Source organism: Scyliorhinus torazame, chromosome 13 (assembly GCF_047496885.1).
Source record: "Scyliorhinus torazame isolate Kashiwa2021f chromosome 13, sScyTor2.1, whole genome shotgun sequence".
Taxonomy (NCBI): Eukaryota; Metazoa; Chordata; class Chondrichthyes; order Carcharhiniformes; family Scyliorhinidae; genus Scyliorhinus; species Scyliorhinus torazame.
This window is the reverse complement of record NC_092719.1, coordinates 24,731,626-24,744,229: the sequence shown is the minus strand read 5'-3', so window position 1 is coordinate 24,744,229 and position 12,604 is coordinate 24,731,626. Positions and strand designations below refer to the sequence as shown.

The window sequence follows — 12,604 nt, the reverse complement described above, 5'->3', positions numbered from 1 at the left end:
ACCTCTCCTACTTCCAGCTCCCCTTTGGCCAATGCAGCAGCAACCCAGTTTCCCCCTCCCCCCCCCCGCTAGATCCACATCTAGTCATTTTGCTCCCCCCATGACACTCCCGTAAGTCAGGTGACTCCTGCTGACCCCGGCCTCTCCCCCATTCCATCGACCCCCCGGTGTGAGAATCCCCCCACCCCTTGGCAGTCAGTGTGCACTCCTCTCCAGCACCACCCTCCCCCCCCCGGCCGCGCCCCCATCCTTCCCTAACGCGGGAAAAAGCCCGTGCTTTCCTGAGTCGGCCCCGTCCCCTCTGGCGCAGCTCCTTTTTGCGGCATTACCCCAACTCCCCATCCCCGGGCCTCCACCCCCCCCTCTCCCTCCGTGGGGCCCTGGCCCTCCAACACCGATGCCCACACTCTCCCACAGCCCCCACATCAAAGCCATTCACCCATCCCCATCCAGCACTCAAACAAAAAGAACATTCCCCAAACGCAGTAAACATCCCCCCACGACAAACCCTCAATTTGAGTCCAACTTTTCAGACTGGATAAAGTTCCATGCCTCATCAGGCGTCTCAAAATAGTGGTGCCGATCTCGGAACGTGACCCACAATCGCGCTGGCCGCAGCACCCCGAACTTCACCCCCTTCTGATGGAGCACCACCTTAGCCCGGTTGAAACCAGCCCTCTTCTTAGCCACCTCCGCACTCCAGTCCTGATAAATTCGAATCTCCGTGTTCTCCCACCTGCTACTCCGCTCTTTTTTGGCCCACCTCAGGACACACTCTCTGTCCATAAAGCAGTGGAACCTCACCACTACAGCCCTTGGCGGCTCGTTGGCTTTGGGTGTCCTTGCCAGGACTCGATGAGCCCCATCTAGCTCCAGGGGCCTCGGGAAAGCTCCCGCGCCCATCAGCGAACTGAGCATCGTGCTCATATATGCTCCGGCATCGGGCCCCTCCACTCCTTCAGGGAGACCCAGAATCCGAAGATTCTTCCTCCTTGACCTGTTCTCCAGGTTGTCGAATCTTTCCGCCCACCTCATGTGCAGCGCCTCGTGCGCCTCCAAACCGCTAGGCCCAAGATCTTGTCCTCGTTCTCCGAGGCTTTTTGCCGCACCTCCCGGATCGCCGCCCCTTGGGCCTTCTGGGTCTCCACAAGCTTCTCAATTGCCGCCTTCATTGGCGCCAGCATTTCTGGGGGCGCCAGCATTTCTGTCCTCAGCTCCTCAAAGCAGTGTTTAAGGAATTCCTGCTGCTCCTGCGACCACTGCGCCCATGCTGCTTGGTCTCCATCCGCCGCCATCTTGCTTTTCCTCCCTCGCACTTTCCGCTGCACCAGGATAACTTTTTTAACCGTCTCCACTCCAGGTCCAATCCATATAATGTCGGGGGGACCTTGCGGTCACCTTCCCACACTGGAAGCCGTCGAGCAATTGCCGTTGGGGCCCCTCTGAAGAGCCCAAAAGTCCGTTCCCGGCGGGAGCTGCCGAACGTGCGACCCACCTAGGCATAGCCGCAACCGGAAGTCCTAACTGTTTTTTAAAAGACAAAATCGTACCTGCCTCTACCACTGCCTCTGGCAGCCCATTCCAAATACTCACCACCCTCTGTGTGAAGAAATTTCCCCTCTGGTCTCTTTTGTATCTCTCTCCTCTCACCTTAAACCTATGCCCTCTAGTTCTAGACTCCTCTACCTTCGGGAAAAGATGTTGACTATCTACCTTCTCTGTGCTGCTTCATGCAATCCACCAGTCTTTGGCCTACATACTTAGCATCGCACTGGCACTGAAATTCATATACCACATTACTCATTGTGTGATAGGCAGCATCCTGTGAGTGGCAAATACCATGCATGTTGCTGCTGCATAGTAGCAGCATAAATCTGTAAAACTGGACCAGTAAGAATCCCAATGTTCAATTCACAGGTTGGGATTCTTATAGTTCCACACGCTGTAAGATTGGTCTCATCAGCTACTTGTAAATAGGGCTCGAGACATTTTCGCACCATGCAAGCTTGATGCTGAAAGGGGTATGCTGGCTGCACTGATCAGGTCATTTTGCATTGTATATCACGCAAACCCATGAATAGGCCTCAGGCCATCACTTTATGCCCATCTAACAGATGAGAGCCAGTGTGATGCTATGTATGTCGGTCGCAAGCCCCAAGGACTGGCAGATCGTTTCAAACAGCATGTCCCCTTGGCTGTTCACAATGGGCAAGGTACAGGCCATACTCAACCATCAAAACTCAAAACAGTTTCCAAAATTAGATGTGATTCTGCAATTGGACAATATTTGGTAAGTAATCCACAATGTGCTAAAATATACACTGATATCCAATTTGAAATGGACAGTCAGGCTTACAGTGTGACGCGTCTACATGTACTGGAAGCTACAGTGGTTAGCACTGTTGCTTCACAGAGCCAGGTTCCCAGGTTCAATTCCCAGCTTGGGTCACTGTCTGTGCAGAGTCTGCACATTCTCCCCATGTCTACATGGGTTTCCTCCGGGTGCTGTGGTTTCCTTCCACAAGTTCCGAAAGACGTGCTGTTAGGTAATTTGGACATTCTGAATTCTCCTTCCGTGTACCCAAACAGGTGCTGGAAGTGGCGACTAGGGGTTTTTCACAGTAACTTCAGTGCAGTATTAATGTAAGCCTACTTGTGACAATAAATATTATTATTGAAAGAATATTATTGTTATTACAGATATTAATACACAGGGCCCTGTTCTTTGCAGACAGAAAGAACTTGGGTACACAGTTTGCCTATTTCAACTAAGCCAAGTGATAGTCATCACGGACTCATTTCTCAGGGCAATGCCTTGAGTAATGAGGGTCAAGCTGCCTAGTTTAAATTTCAAACAATGCTTGGCAGTTTACTGTCACCCACCATCAACTGATGCATTCTCCATGGCAATGCCTCTATTAATCAGAGTCCATTTGCCAACTAATCAGCACTCTCTTCTCATCCACTATAAATTGTTGTTTTCCCCTTACATTGGTATTCTTGAGAGGTTTACTTCTGAGTGCAAGATGAAAACTTCAATATATTTATATTGCTGAAAAGAGAGTCATGTTGCTGATATTATTAGAGGCCAGATATGGAGGAATGCAAATTTATTGGAGGACAGTAAACCTGGGCAAAGTTACTCTGACAGAGAGCAGCAAGGGATGGAGGAAATTTTAACAGAAGGATAAATGTTAAAATTGAGCCAATGGTGGACTGGAAACCCATGTGGGTCAGCAAGTATAGTGTTAATGATTGAACAGGATTTGGAATGAGTTGCAATGTGGCCAAGAGAGTTTTTGATTAGCTCAAGATTATGGAGAATGAAACATGTGAGGCTGCCCAGATAGCATTGAAATAGTCAAGTCTAGACATGCAAAGGAATGAATGAGGATTTCAGCAGTTGATAAATTGAGACAGGCATGGAGGCAGGCAATGTTGGAAAAGTGGAAGTAAAGGATCATTGCAATGGAGAAGATATGGGGTCAGGAGCTCAGCTCAGGGTCAAATAGGATGCCAAATTTGCAAGTAATCTGTTTCAGAGTGCTTTATAAGAGGGACAACTGAATACTGGGCAGGAAGTATAGAAAATTAGAAAGGAATGAGATCAAAGGCAAAGTCAAGAGGACCTAAGTTTTAAGAAGCAGTTGAAAGGCAGGGAGAGGAACAGTAAGACAAAATTATTTTGGAAGACTTCTAAATGGCTGAGGTATTGTCAGCTGCTACAGTGTCAATTTGGCTCAATTGGTCGCACTTTTGCTTTTGTCAGAAAGTTGTTGGTTTAAGTTCTACTATGGATTTAAGCACATAATCTAGGCTGATACTTCAGTGCAATGATGAAGGAGTATTCGTCGTCTGAGGTGCATTCTCGTAGATTACATATTAAATCAAGGTCTTATGTCATCCTTAAATGAGTATGAAAGTTTTGACTGGAAGAGTTGCAGTTCTTTTACTGTCCTGGTCAACATCCAATTCTCAACCAAAAACAGATTATCTGGTTAATTATCCATTTGGTGTTCTGGAGATTCTGCTGTATGCAAAAATTGTCTGCTGCATTTCCCCTGCAGGACAGCAGTGGCTGCAATTTTTAAACTAAACTCAAGGAGTAGGCAATCCTACAATAATTTCATGCATACCAGAGATGAAGGGAAAAATTAAAATGAGCCAGGTACCTTCCTCCTGACAAATGTTGCAATGACTCCTGTTATATTAACATGATTGGTAATATATTGTACTCTTTGTCCTTTCTTCAAGAATGACCCGATGTAGAGGGACGAAGAATATACCAATCAAAAGATTGAAAAAAAACTAATTTATTATTACACTACTAATTAAATGAAGTCCGAACACTCTACTGAGCTATAGATAATAATTAAATGATATTGAATCTGTCTTGCAGTGATCCAACCTCGTGCTATCGCTATCTACTCTAAGGTTCGCCTTATGCTAGTCCCAGAATTTCCTGAGAAGCTGTCTTAAATACAGATAAGTAGTAACGCCCTCTAGTATTTGATTTACACAGAGATATAATTATTAACCCTTCACTAACCTGACTCTATACATGTCATTACAACTCTTATTGGAGAGTGCATGTGTATGGTAGATGTTGGCTGAATTGAAAATTGGACAATTATCTAAAGAGCTCAAATTTGCAGGGCTAAAGGGAAAAAGACAAAGTGAGTTGCTGCTGTAGAGAGTCAGCATGGACACAACGGAAGAAATGGCCTCCTTCTGTGTTGTAACCATTCTATGATTCTATGACAGAGTGTAACTTGTTTGTGATACTCTCGAGTGTTGAGCAGCCAGTCAATACATGAAAATGAAATGAAATGAAAATCGCTTATTGTCACAAGTAGGCTTCAAATTAAGTTACTGTGAAAAGCCCCTAGTCGCCACATTCCGGCGCCTGTTCGGGGAGGCTGGTACGGGAACCATGCCGTCATGCTCCCATGTGAAATAATGGACGAAGTAATGAAGAGTGGCTGGCACACATGGAATTGTATCCCAACAAGAGCCTGTGTCTTCAGTAGAGAAGAGGAGCACACGGAGTGGGAGGAAGTCAGAAATATTTCTAAATGTCAACAGATGGTGAAATGCAATAAAGGCTCAGAATCTAAAACAAAATTATAGTTTGTTAAAGCACTAAGGATAAAAATGGTATTTTGGAATATTATCAATTACAAGAAGAAATATATTTCCCCCATTATTGTTATTGCACATTCGTTGAATATTTAATTACAACAAGCAATAATTAGCCAAGTTTGGAATGAGATGTATGCCTGTCGTTTGGAACATGAGCTATGCAAATGCTAATTAGATGGGTTTATTAGCACAAATGCAGAAGCTCAGCAGGAGTCACCCCCTCCCCATGAAGGCCAGAAATGACACATTTAACTTCCAATCCATTTCTGGTGCAGAATTTGCGATCCAAATTATATGTCATTTACATTTTCAGATTTTTTTGCATTGGATTTATTTATTGACACTGAACCTCAATCAACCCCAACAAACCACTGCTTGTTACGCGGTCTTGGGAAGCTTTGGCTGCTATTTACAGATTTATAACTCTGATCTGTCTGGCTTTCTTCTCTCTCGCTTCCCTCTTCTTCTCCCTGCTATTACTTTACAGTGGTATAAATCATCTGCTATGCGGTAAAAACACTCCCGATTGCTGCCATATTTCACCCCATAATAAGAGTTCTTTCACAGTTTTATGTTATCGAGGCAGTAGAGATTACAGCATAGTAATGTCAGCCAGGTCTCTCTGCAATCAATCCGCTTTATGAGACTCTGCCAGGGTTTGCAAATAAATAATGTACTTTGCAAGTCACAACTGCCACTGATTATTCCAAATCCAGCTCACTTTAAGCAATCTTGCAAAACTAAACCCAACAATTGTCTTGCTACCCATGTGGAGTGACATTGTGTGATGCGCTGTCTGCTGGCCATTCCAGTAAGGTCATCTCTGGACTTTATTCAGTATAACATAAGGACAAAGGCATCCACTTTCCCCCTCACTGTCAAGCTAATCTCAGTCAAGGCAGAGGCAGAGGATCTGAACTGAGGAAGGAAAAGGGTTTCCATTCTGCATCACTAGCCATGGGCGGGATTCTCATGTCTTGCCTGTGCAAAAAATATGTGTTGTATGCATAGTGCCGAACACGCGCGGTGTCTCTGCAGTTACTGGAGTTGGAACACTATTTTGAATGGGCACCACAATCCCAGTGTCCAGAGACAGCCCCACCACCACGAGAGGTGGGACAAAAGTTAAGAAGGGGAAATAATACAGCTCCAAAGTGACTGCTGACTATCCAAATATGGTCAGACTAAAGCAAAATACTGCAGATGCAGGACATACAAAACCAGAAAGAAAATGCCCCCAGCAGGGCAGGCAGTATCTGTGGAGAGAACAAGAGAAATAAAATTAACGCTTCAGGTTGCTGAAAGATCATCAAGCTGAAATATGTTAACTCTTTTTCTCTTCACAGATGCCGAGTCTTTTTGTGCAGTTTTGGTTTTATGATACAAATATTGTCTTGTTGCCAGGTCAATCGTGCAAAATCGCTCCAACAGGATGAAACCCCAAGTTAGGGTAAGACCATAATTTTACACAATCACTTTTCTTTTTGTTAGATCCAAAGATATACATTTCTAGTCCCTTGGTATGATTGTTACCATGTTAAAATCAATCCTTTCCTTTAACAGATAGGCCATTTGTTCAGGAGATTTCAATAGAAACAGCACATTAAAAATCAGTATATCAATCACTGCTCCAGGCTGACAGAACCAGAAGGTGGTCACTTACCACTTTCTGCAGGTGCTTTTCCTTGCGCGCATCCACCATGACAAGCCCCTCCTTGACCAATCCAAGCCCCACGTCATCTTTAGAGTCAGTAAACTGCAGCGTAACAAATGAGCAGCTGGGTCCCCCAAATTCAACGTTCAGCAGACACTGGGTGTTCTGGATGTCCCTGACAACACTGTCGATTGCATCGGCTTTAGCATCTTCCTGTAGGACAGAAGTACAAGACAAGGATTAGGAATGCAGCTAATCAATATTGTTCATTTATTCGCTGTAAATTACAACCAGCCACAACAACTAGGGGCTTTTCACAGTAACTTCATTGAAGCCTACTCGTGACAATAAGCGATTTTCATTTCATTTCATTTCATTAGCAACGAGCCTTTTGATTCATCTCAAGAATTGCGGACTGACTGGCTGGGAATTCTGAAAAGACATCTGGCAGAATGCTCACATCCGATGGGTGTAGGTAGACCCCTCAATTGTGTAGTCTGTGGGAACTCAGAAAACCCTCTTTTTCTGCCATATAGCACTAACGTCCCTACTGGGTAGTTTAAAGATGGTTATGGCCATGAAAGGAGCATTGATGTCACAGCCTGTCAGACGGTTGATCAACCTGCGAACATTTCTACTGCTTCACATTGCCTTACATGAGAGGGATATGAAAATACAAAAACTCATCATGTTTGTCAGCTTGGCTCAGTTGTTATTATTCTTAAAATTGCAGTTTCAGGTTCTGAAAGGGTGCTGCACTGGTTAGTGGTATGAGGATGGGATGTTAAACCAAGCTGTCACCTACCTGTTCCTGTGTTCTTTATGCTACAATATATATATGTTTTTGTTCATGGGATGTGGCCATCGCTGGCTGGGCCAGCATTTATTTCCCATCCCAGAGAACATTTAAGAGTCAACCACATTGCTGTGGATCTGGAGTCACATGTAGGTCAGACCAGGCAAGGATTTCCTTCCCTAAAGGACATTAGTGAACCAGATGGGTTGTTACGATAATCGACAATGGTTTCATGGCCATGGATAGACTTTTAATTCCAGATTTTTATTGAATACAAATTTCACCATCTGCAGTGGCGGGATTCGAACCCGGGTCCCCAGAATGTGACTCTGGGTCGCTGGATTACCAGTCCAACAACAATATCACTACGCTTCTCCTCTCCTGGGATTACCACTGACACACATTGTTAGACTGGTGTTGAACAAGGTAACGCTCGGTGGGTCAGTATGCTACAGGTACCCAGTGTAATGATATGTATAAAGTCAGGTTAGTGAAGGGTCAATAATTACATCTATGGGTAAATCAAACACTAGAGGGCATTACAAATTCTCTACATTTAAGACAGCCTCTCAGGGAATTCTGGGAGAAGCTGAGAAGAACATGGAGGGAGCAGATTGAATGTTAATTAGAGATAAATAGCACAAGGTCAAGTAATAGTGTAGTTAGTAATTAGTAGAATATTGTAATACAGATTCAATATAATTTATTATCATCTATAGCTCAGTAGAGTGTGCGAACTTCATTTAGTTAGCAGTGTAATAATAAATTAGTTTTGTTTCAATCTTTTGATTGGTATATTCTTTGTCAACACTACAACGGGTCATTCTGGAAGAAAAGGCAAAGAATACAGCATTTTACTAGAGGTGATAATATAACATCCAGGGGACCCAGTTTAAAGAGCAAGGAAAATCACACATACACACCACATCGAATTGCTATCTTATTTTACATTTGTGTGCTTTTCTGTCTCCCCTTACTTCTGTCCCTCCTTTTCTAACCCCTTATTTTTCTAATGTTTCTTGAACGTGTTATATCCAGAGCTGCCTGGATGAGAAAAGAGATAGAAATTAAGATAAAGAAGAAAAAGTGCGCTTATAACAGGTGTCAGGTATAATACAATTGAGAACCAAGCAGAAAGCAGGAGGTTCAGAGGAGAAGTGAAGAATCATGAAGAGATCCAAAGAGGGATTATGAGGAAAGACTGGCGGCCAACGTAAAGGGGAGTACCAAAATTTTCCATAGACACATAAATAGTAAGAGGGTGGTAAAAGGAGTTGGACCGAATAGGGACCACAAAGGGGATTTACACATGGAGACAGGGGAAATGGCTGAGGTATTAAATGAATGCTTTGTATCCATCTTTACCAAGGAAGCATATGTTACTTAGGCCTTGGTGACAGAGGAGGAAACTCTGTCATGAGATGGGTTCAAAATTGATAAGCAGGAGGTATTCAATAAACAGTTGGTACTTAAAGCTGACAAGTCACCAAAATGAGATGAGAAGCATCCCAAGATATTGAAGGAAGTGAAAGTGGAAATTATAGGGGTGCTATTCATAATATTTCAGTATTCCACAGAGTTAGGGGAGGTGCCAGAGGACTGAAGAATTGCAAATATTTTGCCGTTGTTCAAAAAAAGGTTGCACGGCAAGTCCAGCAATTACAGACCAGTCAATTTAACTTTGGATGTGGGAAGCTTCTAGGAACAATTCTTCAGTTAGAATTAATAGTCACATGGAAAAATGAGGGTTGATTAGGAAGAGCCAGCAAAGATTTAAGGGAAGATCATGTTTAATTAACTTTCTGGAGTTTTGTTGCTGGCCAAAATCTTGTCCTCCAGGATTGAGGATTGTGTTCCGGACGTTATTGGGGAGGACCAGACGGGCAGGCAGTTGGTGGCCAATGTAAGAAGGCTGTTAAATGTGATCATGATGCCCCCGGAAGGTAGGGATGTGGAGGTAGTGATCGCAATGGATGCAGAAAAGGCTTTTGATCGGGTAGAATGGGACTATCTGTGGGAGGTACTGGGACGGTTCGGATTCGGGTGGGGCTTAGGGTCTCGCTCTATGCGGATGACCTGCTTCTGGATGTTTCGGTCCCAATCCAGGGGATGGAAGAAATCATGAGAGCTTTATTAATGGAGTACAAGAGCAAGAAGGTTAGGCTGAACGTCTACACTAGCTAGACTTCAGGTGGAGCATTACGTACAGATCATGCCATACTTTAGGAAGGATGTGAATGCATTGGAAAGAGTACAGAAGAGGTTTACAAAAATGGTTCCAGGGATGAGAAATTTCACTCTTGAAAATAGATTGGAGAATTTGGGACTGTTCTCCTTGGAGAGGAGATCTAAAAGAGTGTTCCAAATCATGAGGGGGCTGGACAGGGTAGATGGGGAGAAACTGTTCCCACTTGTAAAAGGGTCAAGAATGAGAAGGCATAGATTTAAAGAGATTTGCAAAAGAAGCAAATGCAATGGGAGAAAAACCTTTTCACACAGCAAGTGGTTCATGTGTAGAATGCAATGCCTGGAAGTGCAATGAAGACAGGTTCCATTGAGATATTCAAGATGATTATTTGAATAGAAACAATGGGCATGGGGAAAAAGCAGAAGAATGGCGTTAAGTCATAATGCTCATTTGGACAACTGGTAGAGATACAATGGGCTGAATTGCCTCCTTCAGAGCTGTAACAATTCTGTGATTCGGTGTTTTATCATAGAATTTACAGTGTAGAAGGAGGCCATTTGGCCCATCGAGTCTGCACCGGCTCTTGGAAAGAGCACCCTATCCAAGGTCAACACCTCCACCCTATCCCCATAACCCAGTAACCCCACCCAACACTAAGGGCAATTTGGACACTAAAGGCAATTTATCATGGCCAATCCACCTAACCTACACATCTTTGGACTGTGGGAGGAAACCGGAGCACCCGGAGGAAACCCACGCACACAAGGGGAGGATGTGCAGACTTCACAACAACATGAATGCATTAACCCACTGGGGGGAACTATAGTTTTGACTTCCAACAACATGAGGATGTTTAGCTGTTTTCACATTTGTACTATTTAAATATGGGGTCTATGGGGCCAGCAGTGTGTTGGCTCTTGGTGTGCATCCTTCTACAATCAGCTTTATTTATCTTGGCCAAAGACGTTTTGATAAGGACACAGGGAGCCCAAACCAAGTAAAATAAAGAAGTTGGATTTATTTAATGTTTATTATGTTTAATCTTTATTATTGTCACAAGTAGGCTTATATTAACACTGGAATGAAGTTACTGTGAAAATCCCCTAGTCGCCACACTCCGGCGCCTGTTCCGAGTACACAGAGGGAGAATTCAGAATGTCCAATTCACCCAACAAGCACGTCTTTTGGGACTTGTGGGAGGAAACCGGAGCACCCGGAGGGAACCCACGCAGACACAGGGATAACGTGCCGACTCCGCACAGACAGTGACCCAAGCCGGGAATCGAACCTGGGACCCTGGCCCTGTGAAGCAACAGTGCTAACCACTGTGCTACCGTGTCCAGTAACTGTACATACACTGTCCGGTAGATCCCTACCGGATCTCTCTTTGGTTGGTGCCTTACTGGCCGACCTGTTATACAATGCTAAATGGAGTTACCCCGCCCCTCAGCGGGGGTGCTCCTACTCCACGGGGAAGACAATCATTCTCACCCTGTAAGTCCATTGCGGGATATTACAGATATGAATTCCAAGTTTTCCCTCAACGTCCATGAGTCTTATCCAGGTAAGAAAGCCAGGTTCATCAGAATTAATACTGCGTGCCAGTTCAAGATACTTAACACTCAGGAGCCAAATTAAAACTGTGCCTGAATAAAAGTAACTGAAGGTAAGACAATCTTGATAACAATTGTTGGCCTGCCAGCTGTAGTTCAGTTGGTAATACTCTTGCCTCGGAGTCAGAAGGTTTTGTGTTCAAGTCCCATTCTAGGACTTAAGCACAAAAACTAAGGTTGACACTCCAGTGAATACTGTGGGAGTACTTTGCTGTCAAATATGCTATCTTTCGAGTCCCATCAGTGCTCTCAGGTGGATATGAAAGATCTCATGACACTAAATCAAAGAGCAAAGGAGCTATACCTGTGTCCTGGCTGATATTTATCCCTCAATAAATGTCATAAAAATAGATTATCTGGCCATTGTCATATTGTCGATTGACGGAGCTTGCTGTGTGCAATTTGTTTACTGCGTTTCCTACATAATGACAGTGAATACACTTCAAAAAGTACTTAATTAGCTGTACAACACTTTGAGGCATCTGGTAGTCATGCAAAGTGTGATGGAAGCAAGTCTTTTTTGTTCCTTTTTTCATTAAGTGTGAGGTGAGGGAGTAACGGAAGGTTCTCCATCATTATGCTTCATATAGCCACATCTAGAGCTCAAAAGTCATCCTTTTTTTCAATATAAATTTAGAGTACCCAATTAATTTTTTCCCCCAATTAAGGGGCAATTTAGCGTGGCCAATTCACCAACCCTGCACCTATTTTTGGGTTGTGGGGGTGAGAACCACGCAGACACGGGGAGAATGTGCAAACTCCACACGGAGTGACCCAGGGCCGGGATCGAACCACCGAGTCACCGTGCTGCCCCAGCTCAAAAGCCATCCTGTCTGGTGAGGTGAAGTCAGAATTCAGAAGGCAAAGACAGAGATTAGATGTTTCAGGGGTTAAGAAGTGGTGGATATCTGGTGTGAAATCCAGAGATAGTTCTTTACAGCCAGTAATGGAGAAAGTACCTTAATTTCAAACAATACATTAAAACAGTGACAGAAATATTTTTAGCTGTTGACTGTACTCACTTACTCAGTGAGAATGTCTTTACCTGTCAACACTACAAGGTGTCAGGTGTGCGTGGGAAGACGTTGAATAAAGATACTCTGAACTCAATGGGTTATAAATATTTCTACAAACTCCAAGACGTGGCACTCAATTTAATTTCTAAAATCCATTATTTCTCAGGGCAAGGGGGCAGAGGAGAAAACAAATGC

General features: G+C 44.0%; 1 protein-coding gene across 1 annotated transcript in view; it reads right to left on the bottom strand.

The window, feature by feature from the left end:
• snd1 (staphylococcal nuclease and tudor domain containing 1) overlaps positions 1–12,604 on the bottom strand; it is a 1,317,969-nt gene that overhangs the window by 111,445 nt on the left and 1,193,920 nt on the right. Inside the window, exon 22 of the mRNA XM_072471188.1 lies at positions 6,806–7,009. Coding sequence (XP_072327289.1) covers positions 6,806–7,009 — 204 coding nt within the window. The remainder of the gene's footprint in view (positions 1–6,805; positions 7,010–12,604) is intronic.